The 20238-nt window shown below is 45.7% G+C and overlaps 1 protein-coding gene across 1 annotated transcript in view; it reads left to right on the top strand.

Moving 5' to 3' along the window:
- The window catches only part of LOC147730710 (voltage-gated delayed rectifier potassium channel KCNH8-like), a 1657143-nt gene that overhangs the window by 1121971 nt on the left and 514934 nt on the right, over window positions 1-20238 (top strand). Inside the window, exon 7 of the mRNA XM_086955502.1 lies at window positions 15868-16075. Coding sequence (XP_086811628.1) covers window positions 15868-16075 — 208 coding nt within the window. The remainder of the gene's footprint in view (window positions 1-15867; window positions 16076-20238) is intronic.

Genomic DNA, 20238 nt, shown 5'->3' with positions numbered 1-20238 from the left:
CAGAGTGTGCTCGAGATTAAAAGTAATGGTGGAGACTAGGGGTTCTAGTACCCCATCTCCATGTGTGTTGCCAACACGTTTCTGCCACTATGGCCAGGAGGGTCCATGGCATTCATCAGGGCATGAGTGAGACAAAGATGAAATCACTTGCTTAGGCAGGTTTCTAGTCCAACTCTACCAAGGCTTTTTTCAGAACTCCCTATTATAGGTGTAGGGATGTCCCATGGGAAGGGAGGGGTAGAGGGACCGCTGTAGTCAAACTTGCACCAAGGTGCGGGGGTGCAGCGAGGAAGGACCTTAGGAGCATTGCGAGGGGCGCACCATTAATTTTAATATCAAGCACACTCTGCACTATTAAAATTTCTGGTGGTGTGTGAGGCCAGTCCATACATTTTTTTGAGATGTCCAGCACCACCTTGATCATCGGCAAAATGTGCCTTAGTTTTTCATAAGAATCAGACACTGACTCAGGGTAGCTTCTTGTTGTGTTACAGATGTTGTAGGATACCAGTTGGAAAACAGTTCATGTGTCAACTGCTGTGCAAATGTTGTTCTCTATGTACTCTTTCATTTGCCATATCTTGTAAATCAAATTAAAGAAAAAACAGACAAGAGATTGTGTTCTGAACTGAATCATTTGCTCTGTGTACTCAGTGCCAGAGCTGTAATACATTCTGCTTCAGGCATTCGAGACCTTTTAGATATATATAGTGTATCACAAATATTTACTCTCACTGCTCGACAAGACGCATAAGAATATATAATGGCCATGCTAGCAGCACCATGAGAAGAAGAAGTACATATTGATGATTTATTTGGACTGAGTTACAAATGGTACCATAAATGTAAAAATTGCTCATTAACATCCACTACTTAAATAGATACAGAGCGATTTCTCTACTTAACACTACCAGATTGCAAAAGTGTGACTTTCGAGAGGTTGGTTTAAAATGCAAACCAAAATATGCCCTGCCAAATTGTAAATGAGATGTATGTCTATGTTGCATATACAAAGAAGTGGTAAATACATTTTATTAATGTTACAGTGATGCAGAGCAGATGCCCAAACTGGAAACTGAAATTACAAACTTCAAAGCCGGACAAGTATCAATTTCTAGAAGAACATATACTACTATAGCTAGTATCTTTCACAAAGGAGTTAATGTAACATCTGGACACTACACTGTCTATTTAAATAGCAAAAGTGGATGGATAGAATGCAATGACAGCCACCTTTCAGTTAAACCAAAACTGCCTTTCAAACTACAACATTTTTACCTCATTTTTCCAAACCAAAGTTCTAAAGAGTATTTTTCGTGAAAATTAATATACGGTGTTTCTTGTACGTAGATCATCAATGTTTTAAACATCATTCGGGCCTATCAGGAATGATGTTTTGAAAAAGGTCTCCTAAATTCAACATTCCTTTTGTCTTCAACAAACAAGTTAATACATAAAGTGGATACAACATTCTCTAATAAAAGGCTGCAATGGAACACAGTGACACAATAGGCACAATGGAATCACAGTACCCTTCAATTAACACCAAAACTATAATCTAACCTTTGAATTTGTCATCCTCTTACTCACTCATGTAGGCACTCATGCACCCTTTCCTTCACTCATAAAGGAATCATACACAGTTACTCACCCATACAGGCACTCACACACATTCACTCGCCCACACACCACTCACACATCCACTCACTCTCCTATAGAGCCACTAACAGATGCCGTCACTCACTGATACATGCACTCAGCTACATACTCAGTCACCCGTGCAGCCATTCATACACCCTGTTAGTCACTCTTGCAACCACTAATATACTCAGTCACACAGCCACTAAGAAACCCTCTCACTCACTCATATAGGTACTCATGCACCCACTCTTTATCCATACACCCACTCATACAACCTGTCACTTACTCATACAACCACTGACGCACCCACTTACTCACCCATACAGTCACTCAACACCCACTCACTCACCCATGCAGGCACTCATGCAACCTCTCACTCATCCATATAGCAGTCACATAGCCACTCATTCGTGCATATACCCACTCACACAGCCACTCACCCATAGAAATACTCACACTCTCTCACTCACTCATACAGCCAGTCATGCACCCACTCACCCATACAGTACTCATGCAACCTGTCATTCACTGCTACAACCACTCACACACCCACTCACTCATACAGGTACTCAACAACCACTAACTCACCAATAGAAACACTTGCACACCCTCTCACGCACCCATATAGTCTGTTTCTCAGCCACTCACTCGCAGTCAGTCACACAGCCACTCACTCACCCATTGGGTTACTCACACACTCACTCTTTCACCAATACACTCACATGTATCCACTCTCTCACTTATGCACATAGCCACGCATACAGCCTCTCACTCACTCATGCAGCCTCTCACTCAGTCATATAAACACTCATCCACCCACTCTTTAGTCATACATTCACTCATGCAACCTGTCACTCACTCATGCAACCACTAACTCACCAACTTACTCATCCATTCAGCAACTCAGGCAGCCTCTTATGTACCCATATAGCTACTCATACAGCCTCTCACTTACTCATATAGTCAGTTGCTTACCCACTCACTCACCCATTCAGTTATTCACACACTCACTCACCCATGAAGGCAGTCATCCACCCACTCAGTCATCTATATATCTACTCATACAGCCTCTCAATCCCTCATACAGCCACTTATGCACCCGTTCTATATCCATACACCCACAAATTCAACCTATAACTCACTAACACACCCACTTACTCACCCATACAGCCACTCAACACCCACTCACTCATCCATACAGGCACTAATGCACTCTCTCACTCTTCCATATAGCAGTTACACAGCCAATCACTCACCCATACAGCTACTCACCCAGCTACTTACTCACCCATAGAGTTACTCACACACTCACTAACTCAAGCAGTCAGTTATCCACTACTCAAATTACTTCATATTTTTTACTATACTAATTTTCAACAGTAATCCTTTATGGGTTCCGGAGTGGCGTGCTACTCGCCAGAAAAATGCTTCAACACCCATCAGGGGTAACACGTGCTATATGAATGCAAATCTTTCTTCCCCTTTTATCCCTCCACTATCCTTCCCACTCCAAGTAACTGACTAATATCCAACACTGAAATTACTTCATATTTCACCATATTAATTCACCACTAATCCTTTGTAGGCTTCCTGAATAGCTAGCGTCAACAAGCGCTATATAAATACAAACCTTTGTCCTCCTCTATCCTTCTGCTATCATTCCAAATCCAAATAACTGACTAACCTATCCACCACTTAAAATGTACTTGCATGTTTCACTATACTAATTCAGCACTAATCCTCTATGGGTCCCGGAGTAGCGTGCTACTCGCCAAAAAAGCGATTTGACGCCTTGTCAGGGGTAGTAAGCACTATGTCACATAAGACACTGTGTCACATGATATCATGACCTCCAGACTCATTAACATCGGTCTGGGAGGCAAGGCGCTGGCCTGGCTAAGGAGCTTCTTCACCAAGCGCACTCAGAGAGTCATACTGGGCCCATACCAGTCAGAGGAGGTGGAGATCTCTAAGGGGGTGCCGCAGGGCTCCTGCTTGAGCCCAACGCTTTTTAACATCTATGTGGCACCCCTAGCTAACATCATGAGATCCCACGGGTTTATCCCTGTATCGTATGCAGACGATACTCAACTCCTCTTCCCCTTCAAAATCATGACTCCTGAGGTGCGTAACTCCTTTGCTCAGGGGATGAAAGAGGTGGCTCATTGGATGGCAGCAAACTTCCTTCAGTGTAACGTCTCAAAGACTGAGGTGATGCTTTTTGGAGAAGCCAAACGATTGTGGACTTCTGACTGGTGGCCTCAAGACCTAGGCCCAGTCCCTGTGCCCAAAGGGGTGGTGAAAGATCTAGGAGTCAAACTGGATCAGGAGCTCGCCCTTAAACATCATACTAATCAAGTGGTAGGCTCCTGTTTCCATGTTATTGGTCTTCTCCGAAGGGTCTTCCCCCTGTTACCTGATACCACCAGGAAAACTCTAGTTCAGTCGCTTGTGTTGAGCAGACTGGACTATTGTAATGGTTTGCTGTTAGCCGCCAATGAGGGCATCATTAACAAACTCCAAGTCGTGCAGAACACGGCAGCACGCTTGGTTCTGAATGCCCCAGCACGTACACCCTCAAAACCATTGCTGAATCAACTGCATTGGCTTACTGTGAAACAGAGGGTGTTGTTTAAAACGTGCTGCATCATCCATAAATGCCTCACTGGTAAAGGTCCTGACTATCTAACTAAAAAAATGTGTTCCTTACATCCCCTCGAGAACTCTGAGATCTGGTGATCAAGAGTTGCTATGTGTCCCCAGGTTCTGGGAGACCAGACAAGGAGGAAGGGCTCTGTCCGTAGCAGGACCAAAGCTCTGGAACGATCTTCCTTACGACATTAGAGTCTGTAAGGAACATTTTCCTTTTAGGAAAAAATTAAAAACTTTTCTGTTCAACTACTAGTTCCGTTTAGGCATTACTTAACCTTAAGATAGAGCCTACTTTGGTCTCAGATGCTGCTAAAGGCGCGGAGATACTCCTCAGGGAGTCGATTCCCAGCGCGTTATAAGTATGCAAATAAATAAATAAATATATAAATGCAATTACAATACAATTATAATACAATATAGGCACTCATGCAACATTGCACTCACCCACATAGCCACTCATGCAGCCACTCTCTCAACCATACAGGAAAGCACACTCTCACACACCCATACACACACACTCACTCATTCACCCATACAAGCACTCATCTACCCTCTAACTCACTCATATAGCTACCGATACTGCATTCACCCTCTCATTCATGGAAGTCACACACAAACTTACTCGCTAAAACAGCCACTCACACACATAGTCACTCACCCATATAGCCACTCACACCCACTTACTTACCTTTGCAAATATTCACTGATGCACTCCCTCACTGATACGCACTTATATACACACACACTCACCCATGCAGTCACTAACACACTCATTCACGCACCCTGCTGGCAGTCATGCACCCTTTTACTCACCCCTACAACTACTCACACACCCACTTTCACAAGTATACAGCCACTCACACATACAGTCACTCACCCAAATGCTCATTCACACATCCAGTCACTCACCTATACAACCATTTTCAGATGCACTAACTCACCCATACAGCCACTTGTACATGTACTCGTTCACACATTGAATCACTTACACAATCATATACTAATTTAAACACTTAGTAACATACTAATAGGTATAACAAGACACAGTCACACTGTTACAAACAGACATTTAACATACAGATTTATTTCTTAAACTGGAATGATTTTGGAGGAGTTTTTTATTTACAATTGTTTGTTGTTGTTTTTTTGTTTCTTTAGAAAAAAAAGTAACGTTCTTCAGAACAACAAGCACACAAAACAGAAAGTGCTCTACTACTTTAAAAAAAAGTAACCATCGTGTGCATTAAAAATCTGCACAAGAGTAGGCACATCTTGTTCACCTACACTAAGGATTGCTCTGCCCTTTGGGCAAAAAATGCCAACTTTAGCAAATTCCGGTATGGTATTCGGAAATGCTTGAAATTTCTCTCAAAGCATATGACGTGCTTGCTTCTCCTTCTACACCAGCAGAACTTCTTTCCTGGCTCTTCAACCTTTCCATTTCGGTTTTTGCTAGATGGTTTCCATGAATAGTGCGCAAATGTTTATTCATACTTGATGTACCACAATTGTACTTCAATTCACTTCCACGCGACGAATGGAAAAAACCGCCAAACAATGGTTTCGGTTTTTTTTTTTTTGGAACCTCTTCTTCCAGTGAAGCATTGTCTTTTTGTTCGCCATGATCTTTTGCAGCAGATGCCCTCTTCAGCTGGTGGAACAAAACAAAGTGAAACACCAAGTGAAAATACAAAATGGTGACTGCCTATTGGAAACTGAAAACTCACAGCCACTCCTAAAACATGGAGAAAAGGGGTGGGACCTTCATGTATTCATGATAGAAAGGTGTTTAACCTATCAGTCCATTTGTTTTCGTGTCACATGGTATGTGCGACGCCAGCAAGGCTATGTCACGGCACAACTTCGTAAATTGTATTAGAACAACACTTAAAATGTCATTCCCATCTAAATTATACTACTTCTCAGTCTATTAGTGAACCTCTTTCCCTAAAGTAAACCTTAAGAGTGTCTACATATGTGTTTTACTTCTGTCAAAAAAAATCCGGAGTCTCGCCCCCAGCTCGAACCGCCAAGCCAAGTTGTTTTAGGAGTGTTTGTTCCCACCTTTGGCACTGCCTACAGAAACAGCCTGTCCCCCACGGGTGTTAGACAGAACTATCTCTCCAGGAATTCACGTTATAGGACACGTATTGTAGGAAGGCTAACCTCAAGATAATGTATTTAAAATGACACTGTGCTTTGTCAGCATGAGAGAGTCCTTGTGTATCAGCACATACATAAATATGTAATCAGCGGATGGAAATTACATACATCATGAAACATATAATTATAGTAGTTTTCTTTTCACTGTGTAATGATATGTTCTTGGAGTTGAATTACTTCTTTTTCCGAACGTAAAAAGAATAGGTTCTTCTTTACGTGGATTACCTTTGTAAAATGTAATTTCTATCCCTTTATATAGACAGGTAGGTACACTGTGAATCAAAATAAAAACTTATTCCCAAAGTGGCCTCTTTTTCAAAATGGAAATGCCCCACCATGGCCCAAAGGGAATCCCTGCTTTTAGCCTTCAAAGGTTCAAACGGAAGCATTAAATAATGAGAGAGTACTTCAAGAACCAATCATCTCTGGCCGTGGCCTGAGGACTGTCACGTAAGCCTTACCTGTCTCAAGGTAGCGGCTTCTGTTCCACGAGCAGTGTGCCAAGGGTCTGAAGCCCCCGTATCTTCAAGTACAACTGTGTGGGCTCGATAACAACTCCTAGTCCTTTATCGTGTAAATCTGTCCAAGTAAGACTTAAACTGACTGTTACATCTTTATGGCAGAATGCCCAAAAGTCTGCTTGGTGTCCGAGTCTCCAAGTGGCTACGTTTGTTTGTCTGAGTAACAGTCTCTGGATCGGCTATAGGAAACCGAGGGTGTGTGTGTGTCCACTGCACAGACCCCTAAACCAAATCCCAGGACAGAACATTCAAATCCCTCCTATTACCTCCTCGTCCGTCTTCTTCGCCACATTAATCAACAGTGAAGATTCTGCTCCTACAGAAACTCCAAGTAAAAAAGATACATATTAGTCTCCTTATTCCTCCAATATGGCCCCCAGTGGCAACAACCAATCATATAAAAGTACACAAAAGTCCCAACACAACCTGTTTTTTTGTTTTGTTTCTGCACTACTCCGAGTGCTGTTCATGTTCCTGTTTGTTCAGGTAAGTTGGGGGCGGAAGTCCTGCTTTAGCTGATTCTTGGGCCCTGTTCTAAGGGGGGTGGTACTGTTTCTTGTGTTTTATTTGTATTTTTCTCTCCCTTGTTTGGCAATTGGGCATTCTCCCATGTTCTGCTCTAGCGGACGCGATGATTTGCCGTGCCTATGTTTTTGTTGAGGATGCCGAGTCCTGCTTCAGCGGACTCGGCATCTCTGTAGCATTTAGCACGTTTGACTCCTGCCTTAGCGGACTCAACATGTTTCTTTATTTTTATGATACTGTGGGAGCTGGCTTAGTCGCAGGTTTCCTCCCTCCCGCTTGCGTTTTTCCTTTGGGTATACTCCAAGTCCTGCTTAGCGGACTCTGTGTATATTATTGAGTTCTTACCTTCCGGTGGTGCGGTTAAGGCATGTACTGGTGCCCTTCCTTCTGAATGCCTGTGTCCCAGGGTACTACCGAGTCCTGCTTTAGCGAACTCAGCGTACCTTGCTTCTTCTAGCCTCCCGGTCACAAGTGAGCTCCCTCTTCCCTCATGGGCTCTGTAACGTGGTGGGGCATGGCTTAATGCCATCTTCTCTGAGGTCGGCGCATGGTGTGCTGCGCGTCTTCTGGGGCTTGTGTTGTGACATTATTGATTGGGTATGCCGTTGCAAGCCTGCTACAATTTTCTCTTGGTTTCCATGGTGATGGTACACTTTTTTAGCACTCCTGCTTGCCGTAGGAGTATTGCTGGTCATTTTGTGCTTGAACATCCTCCCACTGAGCCTAGGACAGCCCCAAAACGTGCTGACCTTCAGGAGGATGCTCAAGACCTGGCTGTTCGATCAGCACTCACCTCCACCCCCGCCCCAGCGCCTTGAGACCCTTGTGGGTATGTAGTACGCTTTACAAATAACTGATTGATTGATTGATTGATTGATTGATTGACTAAGATGGAGGCTGATGCTGAAGTCGTTTCTGCTTCCAAGGAGGGTTCTTCTGTTTCTCAGGATGCAGTACCTTCCCTTGCGTTGATACAGTAGATGATTATTGCTGCAGTGGCAGCTGCCTTAATTGACCAGGACTCCACCCAAGAAGACCAGATGTGATCCTGGTCCTTCCCATGACTCGGAGGGGGAGGAAGATGTGGACCTTAAAGGTTGTTTTGTGCAGGGATCGGATCTTAGGGATGTGCTTCAACACATCCGATCCACACTGTTGTTTCCCGAGTCCGAGGTGAATGTGGAGGATGCTGTTTTCTTTGTGCAATATCAAAGGAACGAACCAGAGTCGTTACCTCTCCACTCATCTGTTATAAGGGTGTTGGAGACTGAATGGAAAGATGTCGATAAGAGTAACTTTCCTCGGTTTCTGGCCAAACGATATCCCTTGCAGGACTTTGCTGTTAAGTTTCCTGCCACTGTAAGGGATGATTCCTTGATGGCTGGCATGTCGTCTCAAGGGACTATTATTGTAGAGGATGCTTCCCCGGTTAATCCACTTGATAAAAAAGTGGATGCTGCGGTGAAACACACTTTTTCCGCTGCCAATTTTTCCATTAGCGATTCAGAAAAGGGGGTGGTGATGAACAGAGTGTCTGAATTAAGCAGACCACTCTTACCCAGTCCAAATATCAGGGCTTGATCCATCACCGTTATTTAGCTCACTGCACCATCCCAGCTCAGAACCTGGCTATATGCAAATCAGTCTGTCCCTGGCCCAGTGCATCATGGGAACAGGGCAGACTAAACTACCAAGCCAATTCTTCACCAGAAAGGAGACAAGCTTCCGGGGACCGGTTTCTGGCATTTCAGCCGTCGTCGGCCCGGCTTGCTTGAATCCTGATGGTGCAGTGAGCAAAGGACTCATGTCTGAGTATACCCTGCCACACCTATAGTGGCCAAAAACGATTCAGAAAAGGGGGTGGTGATGAACAGAGTGTCTGAATTAAGCAGACCACTCTTACCCAGTCCAAAGATCAGGGCTTGATCCATCACCGTTATTTAGCTCACTGCACCATCCCAGCTCAGAACCTGGCTATATGCAAATCAGTCTGTCCCTGGCCCAGTGCATCATGGGAACAGGTAAGACTAAACTACCAAGCCAATTCTTCACCAGAAAGGAGACTAGCTTCCGGGGACCGGTTTCTGGCATTTCAGCCGTCGTCGGCCCGGCTTGCTTGAATCCTGATGGTGCAGTGAGCAAGGGACTCATGTCTGAGTATACCCTGCCACACCTATAGTGGCCAAAAACGATTCAGAAAAGGGGGTGGTGATGAACAGAGTGTCTGAATTAAGCAGACCACTCTTACCCAGTCCAAAGATCAGGGCTTGCTCCATCACCGTTATTTAGCTCACTGCACCATCCCAGCTCAGAACCTGGCTATATGCAAATCAGTCTGTCCCTGGCCCAGTGCATCATGGGAACAGGGCAGACTAAACTACCAAGCCAATTCTTCACCAGAAAGGAGACAAGCTTCCGGGGACCGGTTTCTGGCAATTCAGCCGTCGTCGGCCCGGCTTGCTTGAATCCTGATGGTGCAGTGAGCAAGGGACTCATGTCTGAGTATACCCTGCCACACCTATAGTGGCCAAAAACGATTCAGAAAAGGGGGTGGTGATGAACAGAGTGTCTGAATTAAGCAGACCACTCTTACCCAGTCCAAAGATCAGGGCTTTTTCTGAATAATTTTTCCATTAGGGCTGCTGACTATTTCTCCTATTTAACAACAAGGGGTGGTGATGGACAGAGTTTCTGAATTAAGCAGAATACTCTCACCCAGTCAAGAGATCAGGGCTAGATCCAACACCGTTTTTTAGCTCACTTCACCATCCCAGCTCAGAACCTGGCTATATGCAAATTAGTCTGTTCCTGTCCCAGTGCATGATGGGAACAGGGCAAACCAAACTACCAAGCCAATTCTTACAATGGGAAGGAAACAAGCTTCCGGGGACCGGTTTCTGGCATTTCAGCCGTCGTCGGCCTGGCTTGCTTGAATCCTGATGGTGCAATGAGCAAGGGACTCACATCTGAGTATACCCTTCCACGCTAAGGCTGAAATGCCAGAAACCGGTCGCCGGTAGCTTGTCTCCTTTCTGGTGAAGAATTGGCTTGGTAGTTTAGTCTGCCCTGTTCCCATGATGCACTGGGCCAGGGACAGACTGATTTGCATATAGCCTGGTTCTGAGCTGGGATGGTGCAGTGAGATAAATAACGGTGATGGATCAAGCCCTGATCTTTGGACTAGGTAAGAGTGGTCTGCTTAATTCAGACACTCTGTTCATCACCACCCCCTTTTCTGAATCGTTTTTGGCCACTATAGGTGTGGCAGGGTATACTCAGACATGAGTCCCTTTCTCACTGCACCATCAGGATTCAAGCAAGCCGGGCCGAAGACGGCTGAAATGCCAGAAACCGGTCCCCGGTAGCTTGTCTCCTTTCTGGTGAAGAATTGGCTTGGTAGTTTAGTCTGCCCTGTTCCCATGATGCACTGGGCCAGGGACAGACTGATTTGCATATAGCCGGGTTCTGAGCTGGGATGGTGCAGTGAGATAAATAACGGTGATGGATCAAGCCCTGATCTTTGGACTGGGTAAGAGTGGTCTGCTTAATTCAGACACTCTGTTCATCACCACCCCCTTTTCTGAATCGTTTTTGGCTACTATAGGTGTGGCAGGGTATACTCAGACATGAGTCCCTTTCTCACTGCACCATCAGGATTCAAGCAAGCCGGGCTGAAGACGGCTGAAATGCCAGAAACCAGTCCCCGGTAGCTTGTCTCCTTTCTGGTGAAGAATTGACCTGGTAGTTTAGTCCGCCCTGTTCCCATGATGCACTGGGCCAGGGACAGACTGATTTGCATATAGCCGGGTTCTGAGCTGGGATGGTGCAGTGAGATAAATAACGGTGATGGATCAAGCCCTGATCTTTGGACTGGGTAAGAGTGGTCTGCTTAATTCAGACACTCTGTTCATCACCACCCCCTTTTCTGAATCGACTATTTCTCCTATGCCATCCAATCTTTGTTTAAAGACTTTCAATCCTTGGCTGAGTTGTTAGACCAGGGCGAGGACATTTCTCCCTCACTCACTCAGATGGAACAGCAGGTTTGTCTGCTGTCTGACATCTCCTTTGACTCTTTGGGGGCAGCGGTTTCTACTGCAGGCTCTTCTGTGGCTGCTCGCCACCAGTTGTGGATCCGTTCTTGGCAAGCTGATTCTGCACAGAAAGCTTTGCTCATGAAGATTCCTTTTTTCTGGTGTGAAGTTGTTTGGTGCCCCCTTGGAGGATATGGTCAAAAAGTCGGTGGAGGATCGGAAACTGCTGGCTCCGGAGAGTGCTGGGCGTTCCCGATTTTTTGGGGCTCAACAGGCCTTTGGTCCTGCTCGTCAGGGGCGGGCACATGAGCCCTTTCGTGGAAGGGTATGTGGCACGGGGTGCTCCTCCCTTTGGCAAGTCCTGGTTCTCTCACAAATCTTCTTCCTCTTCTGCCCCCTCCAGGTCATGACTGGATTGCTCCGGGAGTGAGTCTTGTAGGAGGTCAGCTGTCTCTATTTCTGTACACCTGGAAGCACTCTGTTTTGGATCAATGGGTTCTTCAAGTGGTGTTGGACAGTTTTTCCCTTGGATTCGTCCAGACTCCCCCAGACTGTTTTCGGGTCACTCCTTGCTCCAGGGACTCTCTGAAGATAATGGCTCTGTTGGACAGCGTCCGTTGTCTGGTAGCAAAGGTCACTGTGATTCCGGTACCCGTAGATCAGCAGGGACTGGATATGTACTCTATTCTGTTCCTGGTGGAGAAGCGCACAGGGGACCTCAGACCTGTCTTAGATCTAAAATGATTGAATTGGTTCATTCCTCCCCTAAAGTTCAAGATGGTTTCCTTACAGGTGACCCTCCCTCGATCAGTCAGGGGGATTTTCTGACCTCTGTCGACCTACAGGGTGCTTATCTACATGTACAGGTACATCCAAACTCTCAGACGTTTCTTAGATTCTGTGTCAACATTTTCAATTTCGGGTATTGGCCTTTGGCCTGTGTTCTTCCTGACGTGTCTTTACTAAGGTTCTGTCCCCTCTGATGGGTCATTTACATTGGAGGGCTATTAAGATTTTTCCATACCTGGATGATTTGTTGAATTCTGTTGCTTTTCTTTCAATGGCGGAGGTTTGCCGGGTCCTGGAGGGTCACAGCTTTCTTGTGAATTGGATATAGTCCTGCCTGATTCCTTCTCAGGATCTGACGTACATTGGGGCTCACTTCAAGACTCAGTTGGGGTTGGTGTTACTGTCTTCTGCATGGAAATTGATTATGGTGTCTGCAATTCCGTCCCTGTTATCAGTGACTTGTCCTCCTGTGAGAATGTGGTCCAGGGTCTAATGTCCGCCTCCTTGTTGGTGGTTCGGTGGGCTTGTCTTCACTTATATCCCATTGTGAACCACATTTTGTCTCATTAGCGCCCCTATGGTCAAGATTTCAGTCAAGGGATTCCTGTGTCGGTCAAGGTGAGGGAGGATCTGAGTTGGTGGTTGGATGACGGTCATCTGTCCCGGGGTGGTCCGGTTCTGATTGTTCCTTCTCGTGTGGTCACGACGGATGAAAGCGGGTTGGGCTGGTGGGCTACTCTGGGTGATGCCTCAGTGCAGGGCGAATGGTCGCAGGACCTGATGTCCTGTTCCTCGAATTACAGAGAACTGAAGGCTGTTCAGTTGGGTCTCTTGGCTTTCTCTGCCCTACTGGTAGGTCACCATGTTCAGGTCCGGACGGACAACCAGGTGGTCATGTCTTACATCAATCACCAGGGGGATTTCAGAGTTCATTCCCTCAGTTGCCTCAGTCATCTGATTTGTTCTTGGGCGGCATCAAATCTGGAGTCTCTAACGGCGGTTTATCTCCCGGGTCGGGAGAATGCCATGGTGGACTGTCTAAGCCGGGTATTTCCCTCCATGGGGTCTTTGTCTCTGACTCAGTTGATTTCTGGACACTGCAGAAGAGGTTTGGGTGTCCGGTGATGGACTTATTTGCGTCTCCGGACAATGCCAAGACCCTTTGTTTCTGCACGATTATGCCGTGTCCGGACGAATGGAAGGTGGATGCCATGTCCTTCCTTTGGCCGAGGGGCCTGTTGTAGGCTTTTCTGCCGGTTCCCCTAATTCCGGCGCTGTTGCTGAAGATAAAGAGGGAGGGGGCTTTTGTTCTTATGGTCGTCCAGGGTTGGTGCCGTCGCCTGTGGTTTTCTCTCTTGTTGGAGTCGGCATTGCGTCTGTGTTGGACGTTGCTGTGCGATCCGTTTCATTTGATGGGCCCTCTAGTTCCTCTTCTGGTGTTCCGGTCCATGGGTCTGCAGGCTTGGCTCTTGAGAGGGAATCCCTGATCCTGATTGATTGTTCTGTGGAGGTTGCTGGTCTTATTCAACAGTCCAGGCATCCCTCGACTTTGAAGTCATACGCTAAACATTGGGACAACTTTGCTGGTTGGTGTCTTCGCCATGGTTGGTCTGTTGAATCTTTGGATCCTGCTCATGTGCTGGATTTTTTAAAGTAGGGTTTTGATTTAGGTTTAACCCTTGTTACCCTCCGTGCACAGTGGGCTTTTCATGAGTCCCCTTTTGTGTCTGTGGAGCCGTTGGTGGCTCGTCTTTTTGGATCTATTGCCTTTCAACGTCCCCGCCAGATGCTGTCTCCTCCCCCGTGGGACCTTCTGTTGGTGTTGAGGTCATTGCAGTCGTTTCCCTTTGAGCCTTTGGAGTCGGTAGAATTAAAAATTTTGACTCTCAAGGTGCTGTTTCTGGTAGCCATTGCTTCTGCCAGGCTTGTTGGGGAGTTGGGTGCTTTCCTTCGATCTTCTCCCTTTTTGCGGATTCTGGATGATAGGGTGGTCTTACGTGCTCATCCTACTTTTGTCCCTAAGGTGGCCTCTTTCTTTCACCGTACTGATGAAGTACTCCTCCCTGTCTTCTTTCCTGTTCCTTCGTCGAAGGAGGAATCTCTGTTGCATCTTATGGATGTTAGGTGTGCCTTGGTCATTTATTTGGCTTGCACCACTTCCTTTTGTAGGGTGGACAACTTATTTGTCACTTTTGGTCTGGCTAGACAGGGACAGAAGCTGTTTTGAACTGTTTTTTTCTTCTGCCTTCCTTGTATGAGTGGTGTTTCTTACATGAAGCTGTTGTTGCTTTGGTATCGGCTCACTGTTAATTACTGTGGTGAGGAAGACGGACGAGGAGGTAATGCCCTGGTTACTTACTGGTAATCCGAGTCCTAGTCTTCCTCACCACAGTAAAGTTTCCATTCCCTCCCGGCCCTCTATGATGGCTTCATGTCTAAGGCTTTGTTTTTCAGGTTGTGTTGGGACTTTTGTGTCCTTTGATATGATTTGTTGTTGCCACTGGGGGCCATATTGGAGGGATACAGAGACTAGTATGTATCTTTTTTACTTGGAGTTTCTGTAGGAGCAGCATGCTCACTGTTAATTACTGTGGTGAGGAAGACTAGTATTCAGAGTAATGAAGAGTACTGGTAAGTAACCGTGGCATTTCCAAGAAATAAAACAATGGCCTTTCCTCAATCAAACCGGTTGCCTTCATTTAGGCATTCTATTTATTTGTTGATGTGTTAAACCAATTTACTTGCAGGGCATAACTGATTTATACTTTTAATGCAGAGTAGGCAAAATGTTTCCATTACTAGGAGAAAATGCAATATTCTATGCGACGCTCTTCCACCATCTCTAGTGTGCATTTTCCCACATCCATATCTTATTCCTTTCTACTTTTGCCATCCCTGCTTCATTCTTGCTTTTGGTGCGCCTTTGACGGCATGACCTGTTCGAGTGTTCCCGTTGACTCACTCCAGCATTTCATGGCAGTTGGTGCCTGCTGACCTGACTTGGTGCTTGGTGAAAACATAAGATAAATGAACCTTTTTACTGCTGTTTATGAATGGTTATGTAGATCTGTCCCAGATGTTCAAGGGTGAACAGTTTTATCTATTTTGAGGCACCCTTCAATGACATTTCATGATACAATGTATGGATTTCCGATGCTGTGAAAAGTGATTTTATCTTCTCCCCTAGATTTATTTCAATGAAATAGTCTTTCTCCCTCCCCCGTTGCCAGTAGCGTGACGGAGGAGCAGGCTTCTCACCTCTTTCTTTAGCAGCACTATCACTCCCGCTTGCCTGAAGAGTGAAATCTCCTTTCTCATAATAAAGTGAAGCAAGGACGATACACTGTTACTCCTGGAAGTGGCATGAAAACCTAATCCTTGGGAGTACAACTCTTAACCACCAAAAGCAGTCAGTATGTCTTCTGTGTTTATGAATGTATCAATAAAGAAAGAAGAGGGACTTCTCTAAGCGGGATCCTAGTTATTTACTAAAGAGTGAAAGGTTACCTATTGGCTAATGTCATTATTTTGTATTTTTTTAGTATTTCGGCGTTCACCTGCTGAAGACCGTGCGCTTACTGAGGTTGCTCCGTCTGCTGCAGAAGCTGGACCGCTATTCACAGTACAGCGCGGTGGTCCTCACACTGCTAATGTCCATGTTCGCCCTGCTCGCTCACTGGATGGCCTGTATCTGGTACTTCATTGGCCAAAAGGAGATTGAGGTCAACGACATGCATACTTGGGAGATTGGTGAGTGGTACTGTGATTGTTGCATCGTTAACTTGTTTACGTTGTTAGTGCAATTTCATACTTGGTTTAGATAAAATAAGTCCATTGAGTTAAATTGTTTTCCAATTGCCAAACGAAAACAATCATGCTGTGGTGATGGTCCATAGGGAAGTAACAAACACAAGCCTGACAGTTTACTAATCATGTTCTAAATAAAGGAGACAAAACATTATTCAGCTATAACATTTCATAACAAAAATGAGCTACTATCTATGCCACGCCTATGCAAAACCAACTCACCTGTCCTAAAAAAAAACTTTGATGGAAGGGAAAAGATTCACCTAGGAACAATCAGTTGTGTTGTTTAATTATATTTTTATTGACTCGAAGAGTGTCTCCTACACCTGATGTTGGGCTAATTAAATGAAGGGAATGACCCCAAAAGATGTTGAGGAGCATTTTTATACATAATACTGCCACCTTTCCGGGTTATTAATACTGTAGGGCTTGCTAATGGTTGTCTGGTGGCTACCTTGTACACATGTAGTTGATGCTTTCACAGATTGGCAGGAGCAATGCAGACAGTAAGGTTCCCAAAGTTAGGTGTTGTGCATGCGTGACAGTGCAGCTGCTAATAATGGACAGCCACCACGGCAAGAGCAAAGAAGGTAGCCACATCCTTTGCTGAGAGTTACAAGACTCATATTGCCTGCAATTTACCCCGGTAGAATATCACCTTCCACTGCTAGAGGCTGTTTTCAAGCAGTAGCAGCTGCAAGAACCTTGTACACTGGCATTCACAACACCTGCTTCGACTGTCATTGTGAGTCTGTTCCAGCTTCTATTCAGTGTGGGGACTCACTACAGGAGGAAGAAGGAACAAGATTTCTCTGCATTACATGAGAAACACAAAGGGTGCAAACCATCCCTATTGCCCCCAGTGCATTCCAGTTTTCTGTGTTGTCTCTTGCTGTCATGGGAGGTTCTCTAACTGTAGAAGACCCATCTATACTTGCAATATTTATTTCTGTTAATTGTACGGTTCTCCGAACTGTTCTTCACACAAACTTTACTCCTTTCTGCATCACTCTAACACCACCCCAATTCAGAGCAGAATATGTGTCTGCCGAATATACCGCATTTATTCAAATTTTGATCTTCAAATTTCTACCACTACATTCAAAGTGTTACTCCTTTTCACATTTCACTTTTATTTTGATTTCAATATGTTTATTTATTCTTAATCTAATGCTTTGTTTGTTTAGTTTCCTGCACCTCTATATCCTTATTGCTGTTTTTTTTCATATTGTTACCTTAATTTTTCCAGTTTTTTGTTCTGATGGGGATAACCACTTGGGGGTACCCACTTTGGCTTCTTCCGTTCATTCTCAACCGTTTAAACATTTTCCCCATCTTCTTCACCTTTGTTTATTAATGTATCTTTCTTTTCGCTTACTTTTTAGGTTTCGCGTCTAGCGAAAGACCTATTGTTGCCGACTTGCCGGGAATGTTGGACAGGGGATGGGCACGCGCTTTCCCTCGGCGATTTCACCTCGTGGGCATGCACGCCCAGCGCTGTGCACATCTCCTGTTCAACATTCCCTGCAAGTCAGCTTCTCGTAATCGCGCACGCATACACAGCCACACTCATGCATGCACAGACACACACACACACCCATGCACACACACATTCGCAGGGACACACACACACAGGCGCAGGCACACAGACACACGCGCAGGCACACAGACACACACACGCGCAGGCACACACACGCGCGCAGGCACACACACACGCGCGCGCGGAGGGAAGGAGGGTGGAGTCTGTGTCTATGGGAGTCTGCTCCTGCACGGGCCCCCGCGGGGCCTCCCTCTCACCTGCTTCCGATAGCCGCTCCTCACTGCTGCTGTTGGGGACAGTCATTTCTGGAGCGCCCGGTCCTCGGCTCCCGAAGGGTGGGCGGGCGGGGGCTACGCGGCCAGGGACAGGCTGACAACTTCCAGCCAGCTAACTTTCTGCTGCGGGAGCGGTGCTGGGGTTCACGGGCGGGGCAGGACGGCGGCTGCGCAGGATTCGTAGCCCCTGCCCTTCGGCCGCCTCTAGGGCTCCGTCCTGCTAGCAGGCCATTGGCTGAGCATCCCTCAGCGCTGGCTCGTCCCCGCGCTGCTGTTTATTTTTTTATGGCGTTGTCTGGCTGTTTACCTGTCTCTCCACCCTTCACGGCAGAAGGGCGCTGTCAGGGCCTGGCCGGACCAAGGCTCCCCTCAGACATTGCGCCACACTGTGAGGCATCTCTGGGGCGGCCATCTTGTTTTCCCACGTTCACACTGGGATGTCAGAATGAGCCCAGGGCCCTGTGGGAAGCATTGCGGCTTTCAAGAGAGAGGCCAGTTTCCTACTTCGTGACAGAGTATGAGGTCACGGGCGAGTACTTACTTTGACAGGGGGAAGAAACACACACACGCCACAGCAGCACACACCCTTTTATCAATAAGCGAGACATGCCAAGCGTTCTGGCTTAAGGTTTAGACATTTCACTCGATGGCATATGGCAAGACTGATTTCCTGTGTTGGGTGCGGGGGAAGGCTAGGGACAAGTTGGCGGTATTCAGTAAGTCACCAGGGCCACGCCCATGCACCAGAACACGTGATAAAACCAGCTGTGGCCTCTGGGTCTCATGACATGTAAGTGACATCGAAGGTTAACTGCCGTAAAGCATGCTGAAAAGCATCTTTATACACCAAGGAGCAATGCATTTGGGTGGGTGGCAAGTTTCCTCAGATCTCATCAAACCAGAGGGGGACTTAGCACTTACCATCCTGATAAAATGTAGGTTGCTTAATAGCTATAGGACATGTGGCAAGACATTCTGTTGGTTTTAAGGAACATCAAAGGCAAATGGAATGGGACTGTGACATCTCTTCCTTCAAATGCATTGTTTCCAGACCTACAAACGTTGTCCCTCGTTTTGAATGGCTAGGTAATTCTAGCAGGGATGGCAAATAGATTGTCCTCTTAATAGGGTGTGCGGGACTCAATATATAACGGACGTACTACACCTGCCAAACTCTAAATAGTACATAAGCATCAGTGACACATTGCACTAGTGCTTTGTGAAGAGGGCGTTCGAGGCACGAAAGTGACACAATGAATTATGGCATTCCTGACCCTTCTGTCAACCACTGTTGATAGAGAGGTCCTGGAAGTGCACCTTATCACGGCGAGGGGTAGTGATTTGTTATGAAAAGGCCACCACCGTGGTGGAACAGAATACTCTGCTTTTGGCACCACCTGCTGGCTCTTCTGATTAGTGCCCCGCCTCTGAAATGATCCGGTCTTCCCTGAAATCTGAAATGAAATATATGGGATCAGGATACTATTGATGCCTATGAAGTCCACAGTATGAACAATGGTTTAACGTACAGCAGTGAGTGAAAATGAGCGCAAATAAAGACTGGTGGTGTATAACCTTTCTCATGTAAGAGACAGTGGGCCGATTTGCTGCTAAAATGTGAGATAATGTGCAACATAATAGACACACTTTGTTAACATTTCCGTAAAACACCCCACTTCTCCGATGTTTTTGACCATTCCTAAGCATAAAACGGAGCTCTAAAAATATGAGTGGCTTAGCAAATTGTAAAAAAAATTAAGGGAAAAGGGCTAGACCCCTATTGATTTATGTTAAATTGGTAAGCCCCCTTGGAATGTGTGACTCTTTCCTTAAGTCTCTAGGCAACTTCCGAAAAAAAAAGTTTGCTACTCACAGGTTCTCTAACATTGTGAGATTTTACATCGATCTCTAAATTTTAAGTAGACAGACTTTTAAAATATTAAAATCTTATTTCATTTTGCCATTATATTGCAGTTTCAGACAAAAATTTCTCAATAAAACCAATCTAAGTGCTGGAATTTGAGACATTGGAAAACTTTAGAAACATCTCAAAGACTAAAGTGCACTTTGGTGGCAGACAGATAGTTAAATTTCTAATAGTTTCAGAATACCTGGCTTGCACGTGTTATAACTGTAACACTGCCTTACTTGACCTGGAAATGGCTGCAGCCATTGACACAATACTCCATTAAATGTACAGTTATATGCACAGATTGGTTTTATGTGGCAATTCTAAGAGGATGGTGCTGTTTCATACATTTTGCAGTGCCACTGTCTTTGAATGTGCAATA

The sequence above is a fragment of the Lissotriton vulgaris genome, chromosome 2_1, assembly GCF_964263255.1.
Source record: "Lissotriton vulgaris chromosome 2_1, aLisVul1.2, whole genome shotgun sequence".
In the NCBI taxonomy this organism is placed as follows: domain Eukaryota; kingdom Metazoa; phylum Chordata; class Amphibia; order Caudata; family Salamandridae; genus Lissotriton; species Lissotriton vulgaris.
This window is presented reverse-complemented; position numbering and strand designations above follow the sequence as displayed.